General features: G+C 38.3%; 1 protein-coding gene across 2 annotated transcripts in view; it reads right to left on the bottom strand.

Moving 5' to 3' along the window:
* Positions 1 to 11,494: 11,494 nt before the first annotated feature.
* Positions 11,495 to 20,317, bottom strand: part of TRAF3 (TNF receptor associated factor 3) — a 127,685-nt gene continuing 118,862 nt past the window's right edge. For both annotated transcript variants that reach the window (XM_089522584.1, XM_089522583.1), the window contains 2 exons: positions 14,638 to 14,812; positions 11,495 to 12,427 (listed from right to left, as the gene is read on the bottom strand). In XM_089522584.1, the coding sequence (XP_089378710.1) occupies positions 11,856 to 12,427; positions 14,638 to 14,812 (747 nt within the window). In that variant the 3' untranslated portion in view covers positions 11,495 to 11,855. The remainder of the gene's footprint in view (positions 12,428 to 14,637; positions 14,813 to 20,317) is intronic.

The raw sequence follows: 20,317 nt of genomic DNA, 5'->3' as shown, positions 1-20,317 counted from the left end.
CCCGGAAACTGATAGGCAGCCAGTGGAGTGACTTCAGTATTGGTGTTATATGGTCACTCCTTGCTGTTCCTGTGACCAACCTGGCTGCCATATTCTGTACCAACTGGAGTTTACGGACTAGGCACAAGGGTAGCCCCATGTAGAGCGCATTGCAAAAATCAAGTCTTGAGGTTACCAGCGCATGTACTACAGTTTCGAGGGCCCCCTGTTCCAGGAAAGGGCACAGCTGGCATATCAGCCGAAGCTGATAACAGGCGCTCTTGACCGTCACATTCACCTGATTCCTTATCTGAAGCGACGAGTCGAGAAGCACTCCCAGACTGCGAACACAGTCCTTCGAGGAGAGTGTGAGCCCCTCTAGGACTGGAGGTTGCAGCCCAATATCTGGTTTGGGGCCCCCTACCGTAAGTACCTCTGTTTTACCTGGATTCAGCTTGAACTTGTTTTCCCTCATCCAATCCATTACTGCCTGAATTATTATTATTATTATTAACCTTTATTTATAAAGCGCTGTAAATTTACACAGCGCTGTACATACAATCTTTTTAATTGGACGGTTTCCTGCCCTCAGGCTTACAATCTAAAAAGACACGACACAAAAGGAGAAGGGAGTGGTGATGGGGAAGGGGATGAGGGCTGCAGTTCTTCTCTACCTGAAGACACTGGTTGAGGGGAGAGGTGCCATCTGTCGTCGTCGCTGATGACTGGGACATGGAGAAATATATTTGAGTGTCATCGGCATACTGATAACACCCGGCCCCATATCCACGGATGATTTCTCCCAGTGGCTTCATATAGATGTTGAATAGCATCAGGGACAGGATGGCGCCTTGAGGGACACCGCAATTAAGCTCTGTTTTTGAAGAGCGACTGTCCTCGAGCATCACCCTCTGGACCCTGCCCGAGAGGAAGGAGCGGAACCACTGCAACACAGTGCCTCCAATTCCTAACTCTCTCAGGCGTTCCAGGGGGATGTCATGGTCTACTGTATCGAATGCCACTGAGAGATCCAGCAGCACCAACAGGGTCAAACTCCCTCTGTCGATGGCTAGACGGAGGTCATCAGTTAAAGCGACCATGGCAGTCTCCACCCCATACCCAGTCCTGAAGCCCGTTTGAAATGGATCAAGAAAATCGGCTTCATCCAAGACCGCTTGGAGTTTAAGAGCAACTGCCCTCTCGATCACCTTGCTCAAAAAATGGCAGATGGGAAACAGGCCTATAATTTTTCATGTCCAGGGGGTCCAGGGAGGATTTTTTCAAGAGTGGTCTAACTATCACTTCTTTCAAAGAGGATGGTATAAAAGAGGAAGAGGCCATAGAAAGGAAACAAGGGGGGGGGGGAGAAGCCCCAATGTAGAGATTTTTTTTATTTCAAGAAAGAGAGATATATAAAGAAATAGGATAGAAGAAAGAAATATAATGAGGTAGGAGGGTTAGATATAAAAATACTGTTGGCCCTCCATATTCATGGATTCCTTATCAACAGATTCAAACATCCACAGCTTGAAAATATTCAAAAATATATAAACTCCAAAAAGCAAACCTTGATTTTGCCATTTTATATAAGTGTTTTATTATCATGCTTTAAAAATATTATTTCTCTTTTTTAACTTTAGTAGTGTTTTAGCGTAATCTCTAAAAAAATTATTGTAAGCTACTTTGAATCTCATCTCAGGAGAAAGGTAGGACAGATTCAATTAATCAGTCAATTAATCACTGTCTCTTAACAAGGTAACTATTCGCTAATTTGTGTCCAAGAGATTACATTAAGATAGTAAATTTATATAGCCCCTTCAGAAGAATGAACTACTCTAAGACTGCAATCTTATACGTGCTTCTCCTGGTGTAAAACCTAACTGGAATTTATTTCTGCATAGATACATCAAGTACTATACTGTAAGTCTATCAAATCTTGTTAGTCCCCCTTCTGCTCCAATCATAGCAACCATGTAGTTCTCCAGATGTTGGACTAAGTCCCAGCAGCTTTAGTCAGCATAGCATGATGCCTGCCCCAACTCTCATCCATATTTAAGTGATCATAAAGACGATGCTTGCACTAAGGTCTGTGTAGGCTAGGGTAAAGATTATGGTAGGGGAGCAGTGAACACTTTTGTTCACCCCCTGGACTTACTGCAAGGTGTACCCAACATTACCAGAATTCACACTGCTGAATTTCAATAGCAACCAGGCAAAAAAACAGATTTAAAAATTTGTTTTGAATTTGGTGGCAAACCATTACAAGCCATTCAAATCAGCAATATGTCACTAAATATGCTGCTCCATTTTGATGATTTTTAAGTGCCTTGTGGGTTCTATTCTAGTTGTACGTTGCCCACATGCAAGTATGTCACAAAAAAGAAATATTATCTGATATTTTAAAATTTATGGTATTTTAAAAGTTATGAATCTTACTATTTGTTACTGTGTAGTAAAAAAAAACATTCTACTTATGAGTTCTAATCCTTTGTGGAAACTGATTTACACAGAACACACTACTCAACTAGACAAGAGAACATGTAAGTGAACTGAAAATAGGTAAAAGTGTTCGTATAACTTTGTTACTCAATAACGTATGATAAAATCAAAACACAATTCTGTTTATTAAAAAATATGACTTCCTACTTAGGTTTATTTTTTTTCCTTTAATACAGTTCAGCATTTCAGAGTTTTGCATTCTACACACTGTTCTCATTTTATTAGCATCAAAACACAAGACATATAGCAAGACCTTCAAACACAAATAAATACCAAATAACAATACAACGAACTGAAGGACAACATATAGTAATGCTATTGGGAAATTAGGACATGTTGCTAATTGTTATTAACAACATGGTATTGCTGAGCAATAAATTATACACTTTAAAGTTTCCTTTTCTTAAAAAAAACATACAAAAACCATTGATTACCAGATTCATTTACTTGCACTGTATCCTTTATAGCTATCAATAATTAAGACAGGCAGAATATACACAATCAAATGAGGTTGGCCTTCTTTGGTCTTTGTCTCTGGATCAGAAAACTGAACACAACCAATGTACCTTTTTATCAAAGAATATGAAATAAAAACAAGTAACACTAGTTTTAAACAGACTGATTTGTACACAGTTCATGTTTACTGATGTATTTAGCAGATATTTCTTCTTGGAAAAGGATGCCCATTTCCCAAACTCCTCCAATTAATGACATTTTATGAATGTTAAAGGTTATCCTACTTGTCCTAAATAGGAATAGATTCATAAGTTCATCATTCAAAATGGAGTGTCCTTAACATTTCCTATTTATCCCCATACCACTCGAGCTTTTGGATCACAGTGAGAAAAACATGTTTCTTATACAAAATGCAGAAGGTTCTAGAGAGCTACATGGAAATTAATACTATGAGGGCGATTCAATGCCTCAGCAATGGCAGAAGCATTCATTTTACCTATTCTACAAGTACTGAAAATTCAACTCCTCTGCCAGTGGAAGAAGTCATAGGTGGACAATGTTTTGTTCACAAGCAACAGCTTCATTTAAAGCTCAGAATATTCTTTTACAGGCAATGAGATCCTTCATGATGGCAATGGTGGCTTTTCTCAAAAACCCAGTTTATCAGGCAGCTCACTGCCAATACTGACATTTATGAGAAGCTACAGTCCTTGCAGAAGTCACAATTGCAATTACAATTTTGTTCTCAGATACAAAAACTATCCTTCACTTTTGTACTTAACTGGTGCATGAATCTAATCTAACATGGGGGAGGGAGAAATCCAGATCTTAATTTCAAATGTATTATGGGATTCAAGATCTGGGAGACTAGGTCAAGCTGCATATTTATAAAAATTTAAATGTTCACTTGAACCTTAAGGAATAAACTCAGTAAAAAAATAATATAATATAGACATCCCCTGCCTGATCCTAAGCTTTGATAACTCATAAATCAGTGCTTGGAACTGGGCATACCAATAGCTGTTCCAGCAATTTAAACTCAACATTATCCCAGAACTTTGGGCAAATATTTAGCATGAGGGCTTAACTTACCATGAAGTGGAAGACAAAAAGCTACATAGTTTTGCCAATACACTAGAAGTTAATTTAGGATTGAATAGACCCCCTTTGTGGTATTATTACTGCCTCAAAGCAATAATGGATGCTTCTAATTTGCTTCCATAGACAAACTCCAGCTTTCTTCCATTTAGCACTGGTCTCAACAAAAACAAGTGCCAGTTTCACCATAAGAGTTTACATCCAAGATGGTTCCTGAAAAAGTGGTTCTCATGGGTACATGCCATGTAAATCATTTTGTTAGAATGAGCAGAGCCTGAAACCTCAGGCCCAGCAAATTCAAAAAAGTTACTTTTCAGAGAGTTTAATGGGTAACTCTTTCTCACAAAATGACTGCACATATCCTGTATCTCTTAGGAATAGATTGCAGGAGCCATGTCATGAATGCAAGAATGTTATGTTGAAAATATCCTTGAATTAAAAGGCAGGAAGTAATAGTTAAGCCCTCAATATTTTGTTTTAAAATATGTACTTAAAATACTCACAGTGCAAAAGTTGACGAACCAGAATTAAGTCATGCACTTAAAAATATTTTTCCCATTTGCCTTATCCAATAAAGCCCTTGAAATTTAATCCTCCACAACTGAACAAAATTAAACAAACAGAAATTGCTCCTCAGAAGACTTTATAAAACCAAGACACAGGTTATCTTCATTACTCGGCACACATGGAAATATACACATTGAATTCCCCATTTATCTCATCTGTTCCTAATGTTGGGGACATTGGAACAGGGACATTTATGCTATCACATCACAAATATGTTCCCAAAGCATGGCGGCTGATATGCCAGTACAAACTTTACAATTTTGTAAAGTGGATTCCTTGCCCCTCTTCTTCATGAGATAGAGATATGCTTCTGTGGCTTGAAAGTAGCACAAGGAGGTAAGAGCCTGTGTATCCTATATAGCACCAACACTGACTTTTCCTCCATGTAACATTCAATTTCAGTTTGTACAGAAATAAACAATCCTTATTTGAGGCTTGACTGACATTTGTAAAGCAGTGCACAGACGATAGATGCACCAAGCACCAAGTTACTGTTTTAAATAGACTGAAATACCAGACTGACTGGCTTTAGTAACTTATTTTTGGATTGATAACAGTGAGAAGTACCGAACACAGTAAACTGAGAAAGCTAGTAGACATTTATATGCTGTCAATTTACTCATTGTGCCTACTATACATTTTGAGATGACCCTCCTTCCACATACATTTTCAACCTTAATGACTCATGAACCCCCCCCTATTGTTGTAGGATTTTCAGTATGGACATTGTAAAGAAGCAGCAGCAGCAGCAGCAATATGCACATCACACTAGGCAAAGCTAAATTCATGTTCCGAGCTTTCCCTGCCCAAACCATGATCAGGCAACATACAGATTGCCAGTTCCTTGTGCCTCTGCCAATTTTTGCAGTTCTTCTCCTAAGCAAGGCACAGGCTCTTCCATGGGGTGGGGTGCAGTTTTGAAACAAAATATATATATATAACCACTCATTTTTGGAGAGGGCAAAGTCCACTGAAAGTATTGGGTTGGGAAAACTTGTTCCTGGACCTGCTAAAATTGCCCACCCTTGGCCAGGACAATTAACATGTATAAGCCCCACACATTCAGAGCATGGCTAGGGGAAAGTAATCATCAGCCAATTTATCAACTGCAGTTTTAAAAGTTTTTTGTTACTTGATGACACAAACCCCAGAATCCATGATTGGTAGCAAACTATGACTAAGATTCATAAGGGTATACATGTACCCCAGTGTTTTGCAGTTGTATTCTTGTCTTTTTTTTTTTTTTTTTTTTTGTGATCTGTCTTCAAAGACACGCCTCCCCCGCCCCCGAATTTCCTTGGATTCAGCACAATAACTTTTCTTAAGAAAAGTGTTGCTTGTGCACGCTTTTTTTTGTGCTAGAGAGACAAAAAAAGGGTTTACTTCAGGTTTCCTACTTGATCATGTAATCTGGTTTTGGCTATTCTAACAGCAGTGGCCCACCAAGGTCTACAGTAGAGGCCTTTCACAGCATCTGCAACCTAATCCTTTTAGCCTAAAATGTCAGGAATGAAACATGAGACCTTCTGAATGCAAAGTATGTGTTCTAACACAAAGGGATGATCCCTTCCTTACCAAGACAGTAGTCCAGGAGAAGTTTCTGAGAGATCGAGAACATTCAGAAGAGCACAGGCACATGCCACTTAAGTCATCAACTTTGTAAGTGAAATTAAATTTCCAGGCTACTTTAAAACCTACCCACCTATTTATATTTTGCATAGTTTGCATTAATGAAGGCATCAAGACTACAGGAGTTACTGGAACATTTGATATATCACCAAAATGCAGAAAATATCTTCTGTAGTAAATACTGTCTACCAGCCTTGATGTGCACTAAACAATCAATATTGTAGCAGGCTGATTTATCAGTGAAATGCCTCTTCAGAATGATGGGAAATCGATATAAACAGGTGTGGTTTTAAAAGTTAAAGCCATTTAAAAAGACGTCCAAAGTCTTGCTAAAGCAGGACAAACTGGCAGCATTTGAGCAATGCAACCTCAACAATTTGCAGGGTTTTATATTATTATCATTAAACCAAATTTCTATTTGGAATCTGAAATGACTGGCCAAGCACAAATCATTCTGCATCTTCAAAATTTCCATTTTCCAAGGTGTAAGGAAACAAACTTTCCAAAGGGAATGGGTTGAAGCTTAAGAGATCTATTACATTTCATTACCTGTAATACCATACCCCCCTCTCCCACCCCCAGGCTTACTCTACATTGTTCTCAGGATTAATGGAAGTTACAGTATAATGCTGAAAATCAATGCTGCATATAAGCTTACCTATACTGTGGTGTTGACAGTAGCTGAAATGAAATCAACACAGAAGCAACATAGTCATGCAGAAGAATCACACTATAATCTTAGGCACTGGAACAGTTTAATCCTGTTTGGATTTGAGACTTTTTAAAAAGATAATCCAGTAAGACAGACACATATGACACATGTTTAACTCATGGGGCAGACTAAGGTGCTTTGTTACGTGGAAGAAAGAAAAGCTCCTGAGACATCTAGGATGGGAAACAAAGAACAGCAGCACTGATATTGTGCTTTCTTAAGAGATCCTCAAATGTCAATGGACAGAACTGTACTCAAACAATGAATTCTGTGCAGATGCATTGAAAGACAAAATGCTAGAGGATTAAATAACCACAGTGCATCTCCAGTTCAACAGCAGAAGGGCTGCACTACAAAAAAATGAGAAAAAGAATACAAAAGGTGTCACTGAAATGTCTATTTGATGAATCACCAATTCACAATAAACACTAAGCAATAACTAGGAGTTTTGCTTCCTCCACCATCTCCCTTTAAGAAGAGATGTTAATACAACTGCATCAATACAAATCATCTAACTAGCTGCCTTATCTTTCTAGGTTTCATCATGAATCAAGGCCAATCAAAAGTAAACTCATAGTGCAACACTAAACTAGGCTATTAAGGATGAGAAAAAAGAGGTACTATTTGAAGTTGCAAATCTTTCCACAAGCCTTGAACTGTACAAGTCTGTTTCTTCTGAACACTTGTCAAATCTGAGTCTCCCCAAGAAATATTTAAAAACTCTTAAAAAAATAGAAATAGAATGGCCTAATGTAATTAGGTGTATCTAATTCAAGTTGTAGTTAGTGGGCTAATATTTGTTATGTTGGGTATCAAATGTACCTTTTTCTCTATCTCAGCTTTTGAGATGGACTAAAAATGCATCTCATTTGAATGTTTCATTTGAAAGGTAAAAGTTTACCAGGGCAGTTTCCAGTGCAAACTGGCATTTATACATGATCATGCAGCCCAAATGTACTGTGGAGAGCCCTGGTGACACAGAGGTTAAATGCCTGTACTGCACCACTCACTCACAAACCATAAGGTTGCGGGTTCAATACCAGCCAGGGCTCAGAGTTTGCATCCTTCCAAGGTCACTAAAATGAGTAACCAGCTTGTTGGGGACAATTAGCTTACACTTTGTAAACCACTTAGAGAGTGCTTAGGTGGTATGAAGTGGTATATAAATGAAGCTGCTGCTATTGTTGAAAAGGTGAGGAAATCAAACTATAACTAACACGAGGCAATTAGCATTCTATCAGGTTCTGGACCCCTGGACTAATATCTTTAATGAAGAGTATTATGCAAGTCCACATTACAAAATTTGCCTCCTATTAGTGCTGAGTGGGCTTATCTGGAAACAATTTTGCCACAAGCTGACTTCTTGGGTGGTCTGCTAAAAACATTACACAACACAGTGAGAGAGAACCATTTTACAGAACACAATCCCCTCCTGCTGAAATCTAACACAGAACTCCTGTGGAGAAGAAAGCCCAAAGCTGACCCACTTGGCGTCATTTGCCACATAGGTGACTACCACAAATGTTGTGAATGGCACCAAGTGGGACCCTACCTTCCCTTCAAACCTTGACCTTTCCCTCCTGTGTCCTAGAACAGAAAATAATTATGCATGGAAATTATTTTCCTTTTGTCTTGGGGGAGGGTGAGATATTAACAGATATGAAAATCTGTACTATAAGATGGAAGGAGGAAGGGGGAGAGATCATGGGAACACAGCAAATGCCACAATTACTGATATACAGTCGTGTTTAATTGTAGCACATTTCAATAACAGAAATGTGACAAGCCTAATTATGGCATATCCTAAAAGATCTGGGGCTTTTTCACCCTACAGTGTTATAGCATTATCATTCCACTTTAATTGCCATGATTCCATCCTATTTATTTAAATTAAATAAATGAATAAACAAACCCTGGGATTTACAATCTGAACTAAAAATTCTCAGCCAGAGACTTCTAGTCCTTCACAAAACTGCAAAACCCAAGATTCCACAGGATGCAGCCATAGCAGATATAAAGTGGAGTCATAGTGCTATAACTGTGTATTGTAAAATGAACTCTAAGGTCTTTCAGACCTTGCTAATACTAAGTGGATAAAAAGAATGTCATTCTATTAACACATCAGATAATAAATGGTATTTATAACCTATTGTGGTTACTAGCCATTTGAAGACCCAGGAAAGAAAATTACAAGGAAATCTACTCTATTCACATTTTCAAGGGTTTTAAAAATAATTTGTTTTTAAAGGAATGCTGCACACATAGGGCCTAGTTTCTAACACAGCAATTCTCTAAATAGCATCATATTCAAACAGGACATAAACTGTTCATAGAAGATCACACATGTAAAAAATTCTGTGACATAGTAGCAATGGATAGGTGAGCCCTTTGGACATTTCCACTAGGGAATCCTGTTTTCAGTAAAATTCTGTAATGCATATACAAAAGCTCAGCTGCCTATATTCATGACCATTAGAATAGTATAAGCCAAGTTAACTCTTTCTCCTAAAGCAGAAGGTGATGGGTTTACATCGGCCTGCATAAAACTGCACCACGTGTATCTTCGGCAGGAGGTCTTCCTTTGATGTCAAGAGCTAGAATTCTAACACATGCCTTCTCAAATTAAGTTGTACCAGTTGACAGCTAAGTACCATAAGAGAAAATACAGTACCTGAACAATGGAAGGCAAGAAGAGGAAGACGGGTTGCTACTGAATACTTTGGCTGCCAAAAAGCAGGCAGAATTCAAGCAGGTGCCTGAAAAAACCCATGAGGACCACTCAGCATGCACTGTATATTTATTAACAGAAAAATACTTCTGGCAGGCACTGCGTGGGAAGGCACAGCCATAAAAGACAATGGCAAGAGCAAGGAACTTAACTACAACAGACATAAACTCTCAACTGAGCCCTAGACATAAACTCTGGCTGAAATACCCTACCTAAGTGGAAAGTTGAGTGGATACAATACGACTGCTGAAGAACAGGGCACATCATTCCTTTTCCACATGCGTAATGGCCTAATCTAGGGGAGCACCCACTTGTTACATAGCACCCATGCAATTGAAGCAGCACCCACATGGTTGGTGTACAGTCAAGCTATGCCATTTGACTTACTAGTCGCACAAGGGACTATTACAACAGAAGTCAATAAATTCTGTGGGTCGCAATCAGCATGATTCAAAGGCTGGAAAATGCTTTCTAGTAAAGCTCAGGTAGTCAATTAAATAGGAGGATCATGTGGGTTTTCCTGCAGGGGTTATGTGTCTGTCTGCAAGAAAACAACCATTGTTAATGTACTAGTTAAAATATTTTCTCACGATTCTGAATTGAGCCAATCTGAAATTTTGTTAGCTCTGCTACCTATAAGCATGGCATCACACAGCCATTCTCCTATTGCCTTGGAAATAGAGGGTGCTGTCAGAAGTCCCAGCTCCATAGGAGCATTGTGCGCAAAAAAAAATATAGCACCTGAATAAACAGTATTCCATGAATCTGAATTGATGGAATCTCTGGGAAGTCTGAAGCACAGGACTTGGCTTCTATTTCATCATGCTGCAAAATATTGGTGGGATTTACAGACCAGTCAGCATGTTATGCCTAAAGTCCAGTTAAAATGAATATTTCAGGAATCTGAAATTAAAATCTAAATACAAAGCTATGATCTATAAAGCAGCACATCACAGCTAAGGCACATGAATGCATGCAAGCCACCATTTTCCCACTAAGACACTGCTTTCTCCTTACGGACTTCCTCTGTAAGATGCAGTCACTTCTAAGTAGAGGATTAATTAGCAGGTTTCCCATAGAAGTTACTCAGCACTACGCCTCCTCTCAAACACCAAAAATATGTTGCACATTTATGCTTTAGCAAAAAATAGATTATATATATATATATATGTGTGTGTGTGTGTGTGTATACACACACAAACACACACACACATATTTTAGAGAGCTTGGTCTGAGCGCATGAGGCAGAACTTTAAAAACATACAGGATTCCGTTTAGAACTCCAAAGTTCAACAAATGCCCTATTTTAGGGTGAAAATTATAAATCTGATAATGATGCACAGCATCCATGAGTGATTATTTTTCCTTAATTTTGAAATAGTGTCATTAACTACGACATATATTGTAGGTTTACATTTCTAAAGAGAAATAACAGCAGTAGTTGAATAGTTTCTTTTCATATCACAAGTGATAACCTGCATTTGATCTTTTTCTTCCAAGAAATATCAGTCTATCAACAGTTTTAAAATAAAATGTTTTCTGTAGCAATTAATAGAACTCTAAACAAAAATATGACTCTGATTTAGACGCTTTCAAGATCTGGACATTTTGTCGAGGTCTGATAAAGTAATTATTTTAAAACAGAGACCAGATGAGGCCTTAAAAATAGACAATATACCATATTTTAGACAAGATTGCACTTAGATTTTGAAAGTAATAATATATCCTTAACTGCAACATTACTTCAAAATTTCTTCTTTTTTAACTTAACATGCTGACAGTTTTTAGCTAACCCACGTGATTTTTTTTACTTTTGTTTCCTAGTTAAAAAGGAAGAAAAGTCTGATTTCTTCAGCACAGGTTAGTTTGTCTTCTTCCCACTGGTTAATTTATCAATAAATTATGAAAATCTTTTTCAGACTGTAATCTTTGTCTTCATGAAGATTAAGTGGCTTTTCAGAATTTGAAGTGTTCCTACTAGTTTAGAAAATATACCATGGTATGATTTCTTAATGGGTTGCTATGTTTGCCATTGGACCCTATGCAAGTTATTCCTCCAAACTCTTCCTTCTGTTAACACAAGGTGGTCCCTCTGAGCTTTAGGAACCTCTTATTGAAGACAGATAAGATATAAAAAAGAGCCCCAAATGGAGTTGTCTTCGGTGGAATCTCCCTCTATGCTGTATGTCAGGGGTCTGGTAGGTCCGATGTATCCACTATGACTTTAATAAAAATAGTATCATCTTTAATATATGTTCCGTTTTCTAGAACAGTTTGTGCAACAAAAACTGGACAGCCAGAAGCAATATTCATTTCTCCAGTGGGCTTCTTGAAACTACTGCTGTTAGGGTCTGGTTTGAAAGCATCTCCTAAATGGCGCCGGGAAGGTCCTTGATCCATCAACATCAGGGTCACTTTCTGCTTGAATGGCCACGGAAGCAGTGCATCATATTCTCCCCTCATTATGACAAAAAACAAGGACAAGTGCGTCCCTTTACCCATCCCATCTCCATTGAGATAAACCCTGGCACACATCTTATAGCCAAAGTATCCTGTATAAAATGGCTGGCTATATAAGGACAAAGTCTTTCCCATGACAGCCTCTTGCTTCCGACGTTTGTAATCTCGGATTTTCCAGATTAATATTCCATTGTAACTAGCTGTTTCCAGAACTTGGAACCGGAGATCCATATCAGCCAGACGAATATCATGAACACTTAGCATTTGATCGTGCCTTGATAACTGTGATTCCAGAAGACCTAAGAGGGAAGTGGGGGAAAAACAAGCAACTTTTAAGATACAACAGATACATTTTTCTATTATCTTGAATTTCTTGTTTTCCACTTTAGGTAGTTGAGAACTCAACATGAGCAACATACTATGCAAACAGAAAGCTGACATCAATAATATATACTTTATTGCTCATGCAAGCAGATTGTCTTCTGAAAGTGAAAATGGTGCTGTCAAAATGTTATGTTAAATGCTGAACATGAGCTGAAGTAAATGACAAGAATGTAACCACATGCAAAAGCATTGTCTTAAGAAATGAAATGTTTTGCAGTGGATTTGTTGTTGGTGCTAAGACTGCAATGATCCATGTTCTTCCCCACCCTCATATCCAAACTTTCACACCAGAAAAGTTGCAAAGAAAAGAGTGTTGAGCAAGCACTGAAACTAAGTGCATGTACATGTTAGAAAAGAAGTTATACATTTAGAAGCCATAAATATTATGTGCAATCTCAATTTAATAACACATTTATAGGATTATTTGTGATTCTTGATACCCTCAATATTCATTTCTCTTAGCCAATAAAACCTTTGTGCATGCAAGAGTGGCTTTTCCTCCATTTGAATTGGGAAAACAAAAAAGTGTCCTATTGTACTTGTCAAACTCACCCTCTATCTTTAGCAGAGAGAGGCCCACCTGTGCACTGGGCTCAGAATTTATGCACTGCTGTTTTTCAGCAATGAACGGGTTGTCTACTTATGAAAGGCAATACAATATGCATTTAACAGATGGTTACTCTTTGCTGAAAATTATTTTGCATGCTAATTTGCCTTTGAACAATGCAAAGCTATGTGAGTCACTTGGAAAGGTCCATGTCATACTGCTAATTTGTGGTTTTATTCCTTTGTTCATTGAATAAGGCAATGACCTTTTTATTTTATCAGATCTCATTCCGCTTCTCAGATGAAACATTCTTCTGAACGACACATGAAAGCAACCACAAACTGTAAATGAAGAGACTATTAAGCCAAAAAAGAAAGTAAAATTGCTTCTATAATCTGATTCCTCCCTCTGTCCCCCCACCCTTAGAACATAAGTATTTTTGCAGGGGCATTGTTTAATCCCAGCAAAAGACTGGCAGCGGAAAGGGAGACTTGTAATATATTTCGAAGAACTAATGCCCCCTTCTAAAAATAATATGCATTAACATAAGGAAGAACTCTTTGGCCCAAAACAGAGAAGATGAATAGACTGGCATGAGGCCGCACTGGTGCTGTTCATGCCAGGACCTTGGCAACTACTCTTGACTGGTTTCAATCTGGAACTATAGTCCACTACAGTCCTAAACCAGACCACTGGAAGGAGAAGGTTCTATTCACTCCTTCTTGGCCCAGTCATGTTTGGTGTGTAAGCCATCTGAACACTACGCCCTGAATGTGGCCAGAATCTGCATCATTTGGCCCGTGTGGTTTGGCCACAGTCAACACAAAAGCTATGTAACTTGTATCCACTCTGACAGTTGCCCAACAGTCTTGTGGATGGGCAAGGGAGTTACATGGGTTGAAGCCATCAGTAGCAGTGGTAGTGCAAGAATTTCCAGCCCTCATCCTGTGCCATTGCAAGCCCTCCATAGGGGATTAGTGGGACATGGGGGGGAGGAGTAGGAAGGATGATTCTACTGCTCCTTACACTGGATCTTGCTTTTGTATGAGCTAAATTCCAACATTAGATACAGCCCCATTGTCAAGTTGTCTCTGATTTACGCAATCCCAAGGTGAACTTATCATGGGGTTTTCAGGGGCTGAGAGTGTGTGATTCGCCCAAGGGCACCCAGTGGGTTTCCACAGTTGAGCAATGAATCGAACCTTAGTCTCTAGGGCTGTAGTCCAACACTCAAACTACTACACCATGCAGGCTCCCATTAGTACAGCATAAACAGGAAAGGAAACACATGGGCTTCAAAATGTTTCTGAACTGCAACTCCCAGTATTCCTGACCATTATCTATGCTGACCAAAGCTGCTCACAGTTGCAGCCCAACATCTGCAAGGCTATATGATTCCCATCCTGTCGTGAATGTGCTGGAAATAAGAATCATGTGAATAAACCTCAATAGGAATATTAAGCAGATAATGCTCAAGATGATGCAGGTTTGTATCCCTGCTAGATGCTCCATTTCAAAATGTCTCATTTACTTTGGGCAGAATCTGCCAGTACTTCACTGCCTTGTTTTCAGCTTTACCTGTATTTCTAGCTCCTTGTCCAGCAGTCTTATCAACACTTTCTAATTCAGTCACTCTGTTCTGGAGGGATTCAACACTACTCTTCATACTGTCTGCTTCTTCCCAGTTCTGTCGGAAGGGACGAATCTCTTTGTCCAGTTCTTTCAGCTTCTCGGCTTGACTGTCTATCACCCGCTTTTTGAAAATAATTGTTATATTACATTGTATTATATTATCTCAAGAAAAGCAACAAACATGAAATACAGCAAGATTAGCTGTACTGTAAGATGGTTATAAGATCATTGGAAGCATTTCAAATAGATGTACATGAATATTGATATAACTTTCCTAATAAACTTTAGTCATAATACAACGCCAAACACAAATATGCGATTTTACACTGAGTGATCCTCATCCATTTGAGATACAGCCTTGAGAATGATGTACCGTAATAGCTTTATTGTCCATTTATGGCAGAGGGAAGAATGTTAATGTAACATTTACACAATACAAAGCAAAAAATTAAATGCTTATACTAGATAAAGGGCAAAACTTTAGTACATTCCTATGTGCTTCTGGGGCAGCTGAAAGTAACAGCTATTGTTTGGTGGGGGGGGAAGTACAAGTGGAAACAGTATGTGTGTAACAGAGAAATCAGGGCAAATAGGGATCAAAAAGCAAAATGAAACACTACAGCCACAGCTAGCACTCTTATTACATGTTCCTCACTCCCTCCAATTTCACCCCTGTAAGATGCAATCATGTTACAAAATACATCCTAAGCACTCTGTCAGGTGCTGGCTAGGATCCATAAAGCCACATATAGCTCCAAGCTATCTGAAGGATGCTATTGGCCTATATGAGCCTGCCTGGGTTTTGATGTCTGCCAGTGAAACCCCTTCTCTCCATCCTACCACCCTTGTAGAGGCATCTAGTGGGATTATGGGAGAGTACATTCTCAGTGGCTGCTTCCAGACTGTAGAACTCACTACCCAGAGAGGCTAGATAGGCACCCTGCATGATTTCCTTCCGGCGCCACAGGAGAACTTGTTCCAACAGGCCTACCTGAACTGACTGCTGATGGGCTATAATAATGTTCTGCATTGTCTGCATTTATCTTTTAATGAGTATGCTTTTTGAATTGCTTTTAATTCTATTTACTGTTTCATTATATTCAAACTTCTATATGTTTTAGTGATATGCGTTTTTATCTAAATCTTTTAACACTTTTGTAAGCTAGGATCATTTAAAACTTTTGTAAGCTACTTTGAGTCTCTGGGCTGGGAAAAAGCAGGCTATGAATAAATAAAATAAACTAATATTACATGATGAGTATCCCTTAGCCAAAATGCTTGGAACCAGAACTGTTTCAGATTTTAGATTTTTCCGGATATTGGAATAGTTGCATATACATAATGAAGTATCTTGGAGATGGGACCCATCTCTAAACACTAAATTCATTTATGTTTCATATACATCTTATACACATAACCTGAATGTAACTTTATACAGAATTTTAAATAATTTTGTGCATGAAAAAAGATTTGTGTTCACCAAACCATCAGAAAACAAAGGTGTCATTATCTCATCCCCCCATGAAAAGATGTTTTAGGTTTGGGGGCATTTTGAATTTCAGATATTCAGAGAAGGGATACTCAACTTATAACAACATCAGCAGAAATTCTGCCACCTTTTAGCAGTAACTATTTCAACACTGTTTGGCACAGTGGCAGGATACAGCTTGCTTTAAAATGGGCAGGATCTGATTCCATGCCATGCCAACTAGCACAGTGTCAATTCTCTGTCACTCTGGATTTCAACTATATTCTAGTGCATTCAAAGCAAGATTTTTGTTGTTAACCACCCCTGAGTCAATCTTGACCCATAGTGACCGTGTGGATGAGACATCTCCAAGACTCCCTACCCCCCATTGCTCTGCTCAGTCCCTGCAAAGTCAAACTCCTTAATAGAGTCCTTCTATGTAGCATTTTTCTACTTCCCTCCACCTTTCCTGGCATTATTGTTTTTTTCCAATGAGTCATGCCTTCTCATGATGTGTCCAAAGTACGACAGCCTCAGTTTTGTCATTTTGACTTTCAGGAAGATTTCTGGCTTGATCTGTTCTAGGACCCATCTGTTTGTCTTTTTGGCAATCCACAGGATCCTTAGCACTCTTCTCTAACACCCCATCTCAAATAAATTGATTTTCTACCTATCTTGTTCCTTAACTGTCCAGCTCTCACATCCATACATGGTAATAGGGAATACAATGGCTTGTATGGTTCTAACTTTTGTGCTCAGTTTTATATCTTTGCATTTTAGGATTTTTTCTAGTTCTTTCATATCTGCCTTCCGTATTCTTACTCTTCTTCTGATTTCCTGGCTGCAGTCCCTGTTCCTACCAATATTTGGTCCCCTCTTTTATTTTTTCTATTTCTTCATTGTCTAAATTAAATTTGTGTAGATTCACTGTGGTCATTATTTTTGTTTTCTAAATATGTTTTGTTTTCTAACAGTAAGCCTGCCTTTGCATTTTCCTCCTTGATCTTCCTTAGTAGTTGTTCCAGGTTTGTGATGTTTTCTGCTATCATTATGGTGTCATCTGCGTATCTTTTGTTGATATTCCTTCCTCCTATTTTCACTCCTCTTCCTTCTGTGTCCAAGCCTGCTTTTCTTATACTATGTTCTGCATATAAGTTGAATTGGTAGGGTGATAAGATGCAGCCTTGTCTGACCCTAGGCCATTTGGGAACCAATTAAAGCAAGGTTTATTTAGGAAAATATTAAGACTGGCACCACAGTTGAAAATACATTTCTTTCATATATTGAATCTGAGATGAAACAAAAGTATTTGTCCATTGTGACACAATTCACTGCCCTAATGGTTTTGAAAAGCAGGAATTTTAGCTAAAAGCAGTTACACCCATAGAATGTAAGATTACATTAAATGCAATTAATACTTGCTAGCAGCTAATGTTATTAAACAAAGCCAGTTTTGCAGTTTCAGATGTAATATTTGGTCATGATGTAATTTTCAACCTCTACAAATTTTCTTTTTAATTGCAGGCAAGCGAAAACAGCAGAACCTATTGCATTCAAATGGCTTCTAAACTGGATAAATCACAGCTGATGGGTATTTTACAGCTGGATGAATCTTGTTGAGTAGGTAATTCCTTATTCCATTCTACCAACTGAAATCAGCAAGATACAAAATAAGTCAAATGATGTTTTTCCTTAATGTAACCCATACATGCAGGAAACAGTGAGAATGTAACCAATTTAACTTTGCCATCTCCAGATCGCCACACAGGGTCATAACATTTGTAGAGGTTATGAACATGAAATTTAACACATACAAGAATATTTTGAGTGGGCCATTTTCTGGATAAAATCCAGTAACTGGCCATGAAATTTGGGTCCACAGGTATCAGCTATATTTAAATTTTATATCCTTAGATGGATGTTGAGAGCCCTGGGGGAAGATATCACTAAATATTATTTGATGATTAAAATAGGATTAAAGCCCATGAGTTCTATGAACAAATTCAACCTCCTAACCTTTACACAACAATACTGCTTTACTGCCTTTAAAAAGTCACGTAAGGGCTGTACAGATTGGGCTCCTTTGTGCACCAGAACAGAGGCTCCATAAGCGCCCTGGAGTGGTGCTGTGCCATCCCTCGTGCATTACGCCATTTGGGTGAGCTACACAGCGGATATCATCATAGCGTGCCTCGTAAATGGCGGTGGACCAAGGTAGGGATTGGGATCGTGGGGACACTCCACTCTCCTGAGCCCTACTTTTGGCCCCAGGTACAGAGTTTTCTATTAAAAAAAAATCTGGGCATGTCCAAGGTTTTGAATGGAACTGAGCCCAGGACTTTCCTTTCTCTTGATTACACACTGTGTTTTACTCCTCAATTCTGTGTGTGTGTGTGTATATATATATATATATATATATATATATATATGAAAGCATGATTTCAGACTCTTTCGGCTCACTGGGTCATGGAAAAGACTGAAGAAAAAATCATTTTGACCTATTTGTAGCTGAGAATAATTAAAGTGTTTGAAAATTGAGTAACAATTTTCAAATGGATACCCATTTACTGTACAAGACTGTCTGTTCTAACACTTGACCAGTAATGTGCATAGCCAAGCCTTAACTGAATTATGTCTGCCCTTCTGAAAAGCCCATTGAATGAAGACCAATTGCAGGTGGGCACTCATTTCAGCAAAATGGGTCCAATTATGTCTGTGCCAGTTGTTCCTATTAAAACTCTAATGCTTCTACGCTGTGATTTAAGAACAAAAAAGTTTAAATAATTGTGTTAGCAGGGGTGGGGGAATGGCAAGAATAACTTCAGACAAATACCAAGCCACAACAAATCCTCAATAAGTACTGTAATAATAACCTTTAGAGATTTTCTCCTCAGTAGAAGAAAAGTCAGGGCCATTTGACACTGGAGAAAATAGATGTAAAAATGAATATGTATTACATGTTTTTTTTAAAAAACATTTTTGTCATGTTTCCCCCCCAACCTTTTTAATATTAAGAACGGACACAGAAGCTACTTCCTAGTCAGTAGCAATACTTTGTATCTGCTTCTAGTATGCAAATAAACATATATTATTGTACTAAGAATACATACAGACAAGCAGTATAATGAAAAATAAAGTCTCGAAAACCTTGCTCGTCTATAGAGCTACTTGTGTCTTCTAGGACAAAATCAAGGACACATCTCTTTCACTTTTACCCCCTTTCATTTGTGCATTTCAGGCTTTCCCTCTGGATAAAGTGAGGCATTGCTTTATTTATTTATTTCTTGCCTTTCTCCCAAAGTGGGACCCAAGGCGGCTAACAAAATATATAAAACACATAATTGTTCGTGCAATTAGCACCTAATCAAGCCAAAACAATCCCTATACCAGTTTGAATCCAATTGAAACTAATAATGAGTCGATAAAAAAGCACTAAGGACAGCAAAACAACAACTACTACAACAACAACAAAAACCCAGCAGTAACATTAAAAGCCAAGTTTTTTTTAAAGGAGTCTTCAAATGGTACTGAAAATATATTTGAGAACAGTCTACAGCTGATGTGCTACAAATAGGAATGCCCTATCAAGAATTATTTGGACCATGGACCATGATAAGGACCTCCAATGATTATCTTAGCAAGCAGGAAGGTTCACCTGACAAAAACAGTGATAAATGGGTGCCTCCAATGTAGATAGACAAGTTATAATTAAATCAGGCTTGATAAATTGTATCTATCTCCACAGAAACCCGTGCCTCTTAGTATCTGTAGAATGGCAAGATGTATCCCAAGGGGAGTGTGTGAAAACCACTTGAAAATACAGGTTACAGACACTCTGCCATTTCAAATGGCTGCATTGCACAAATGGGGCTTGTGCATTCCAGCAATCACTGCTATGTTGCAGAGTATGGACCAGGTTGCATTAAATTGTAAGTTGCACTTCAGATTTCCCTGGAACATTTCAAGAGATTGTGGCTTGTGTCACTTAGAGAAGATGCTGTTTCAATGGTGCCTTTAAAAATAATAGCATTCCCAAGAAGCTACTTGAGTTACTTGTGTAGTCTGATCATCCCTAAGAATAGAAATGACACATTATTAAATGAAAATTAGAAACTAGTTTCCTTTCATAAATCAAAAATTAGTTTGTAATTCCTTCCT

This window comes from Sceloporus occidentalis, unplaced genomic scaffold, assembly GCF_023333645.1.
Source record: "Sceloporus occidentalis isolate IW3139 unplaced genomic scaffold, rSceOcc1.0.p SCAF_4, whole genome shotgun sequence".
In the NCBI taxonomy this organism is placed as follows: Eukaryota; Metazoa; Chordata; class Lepidosauria; order Squamata; family Phrynosomatidae; genus Sceloporus; species Sceloporus occidentalis.
The sequence above is the reverse complement of the archived record's forward strand: the minus strand, read 5'-3'. Positions and strand labels throughout refer to the sequence as shown.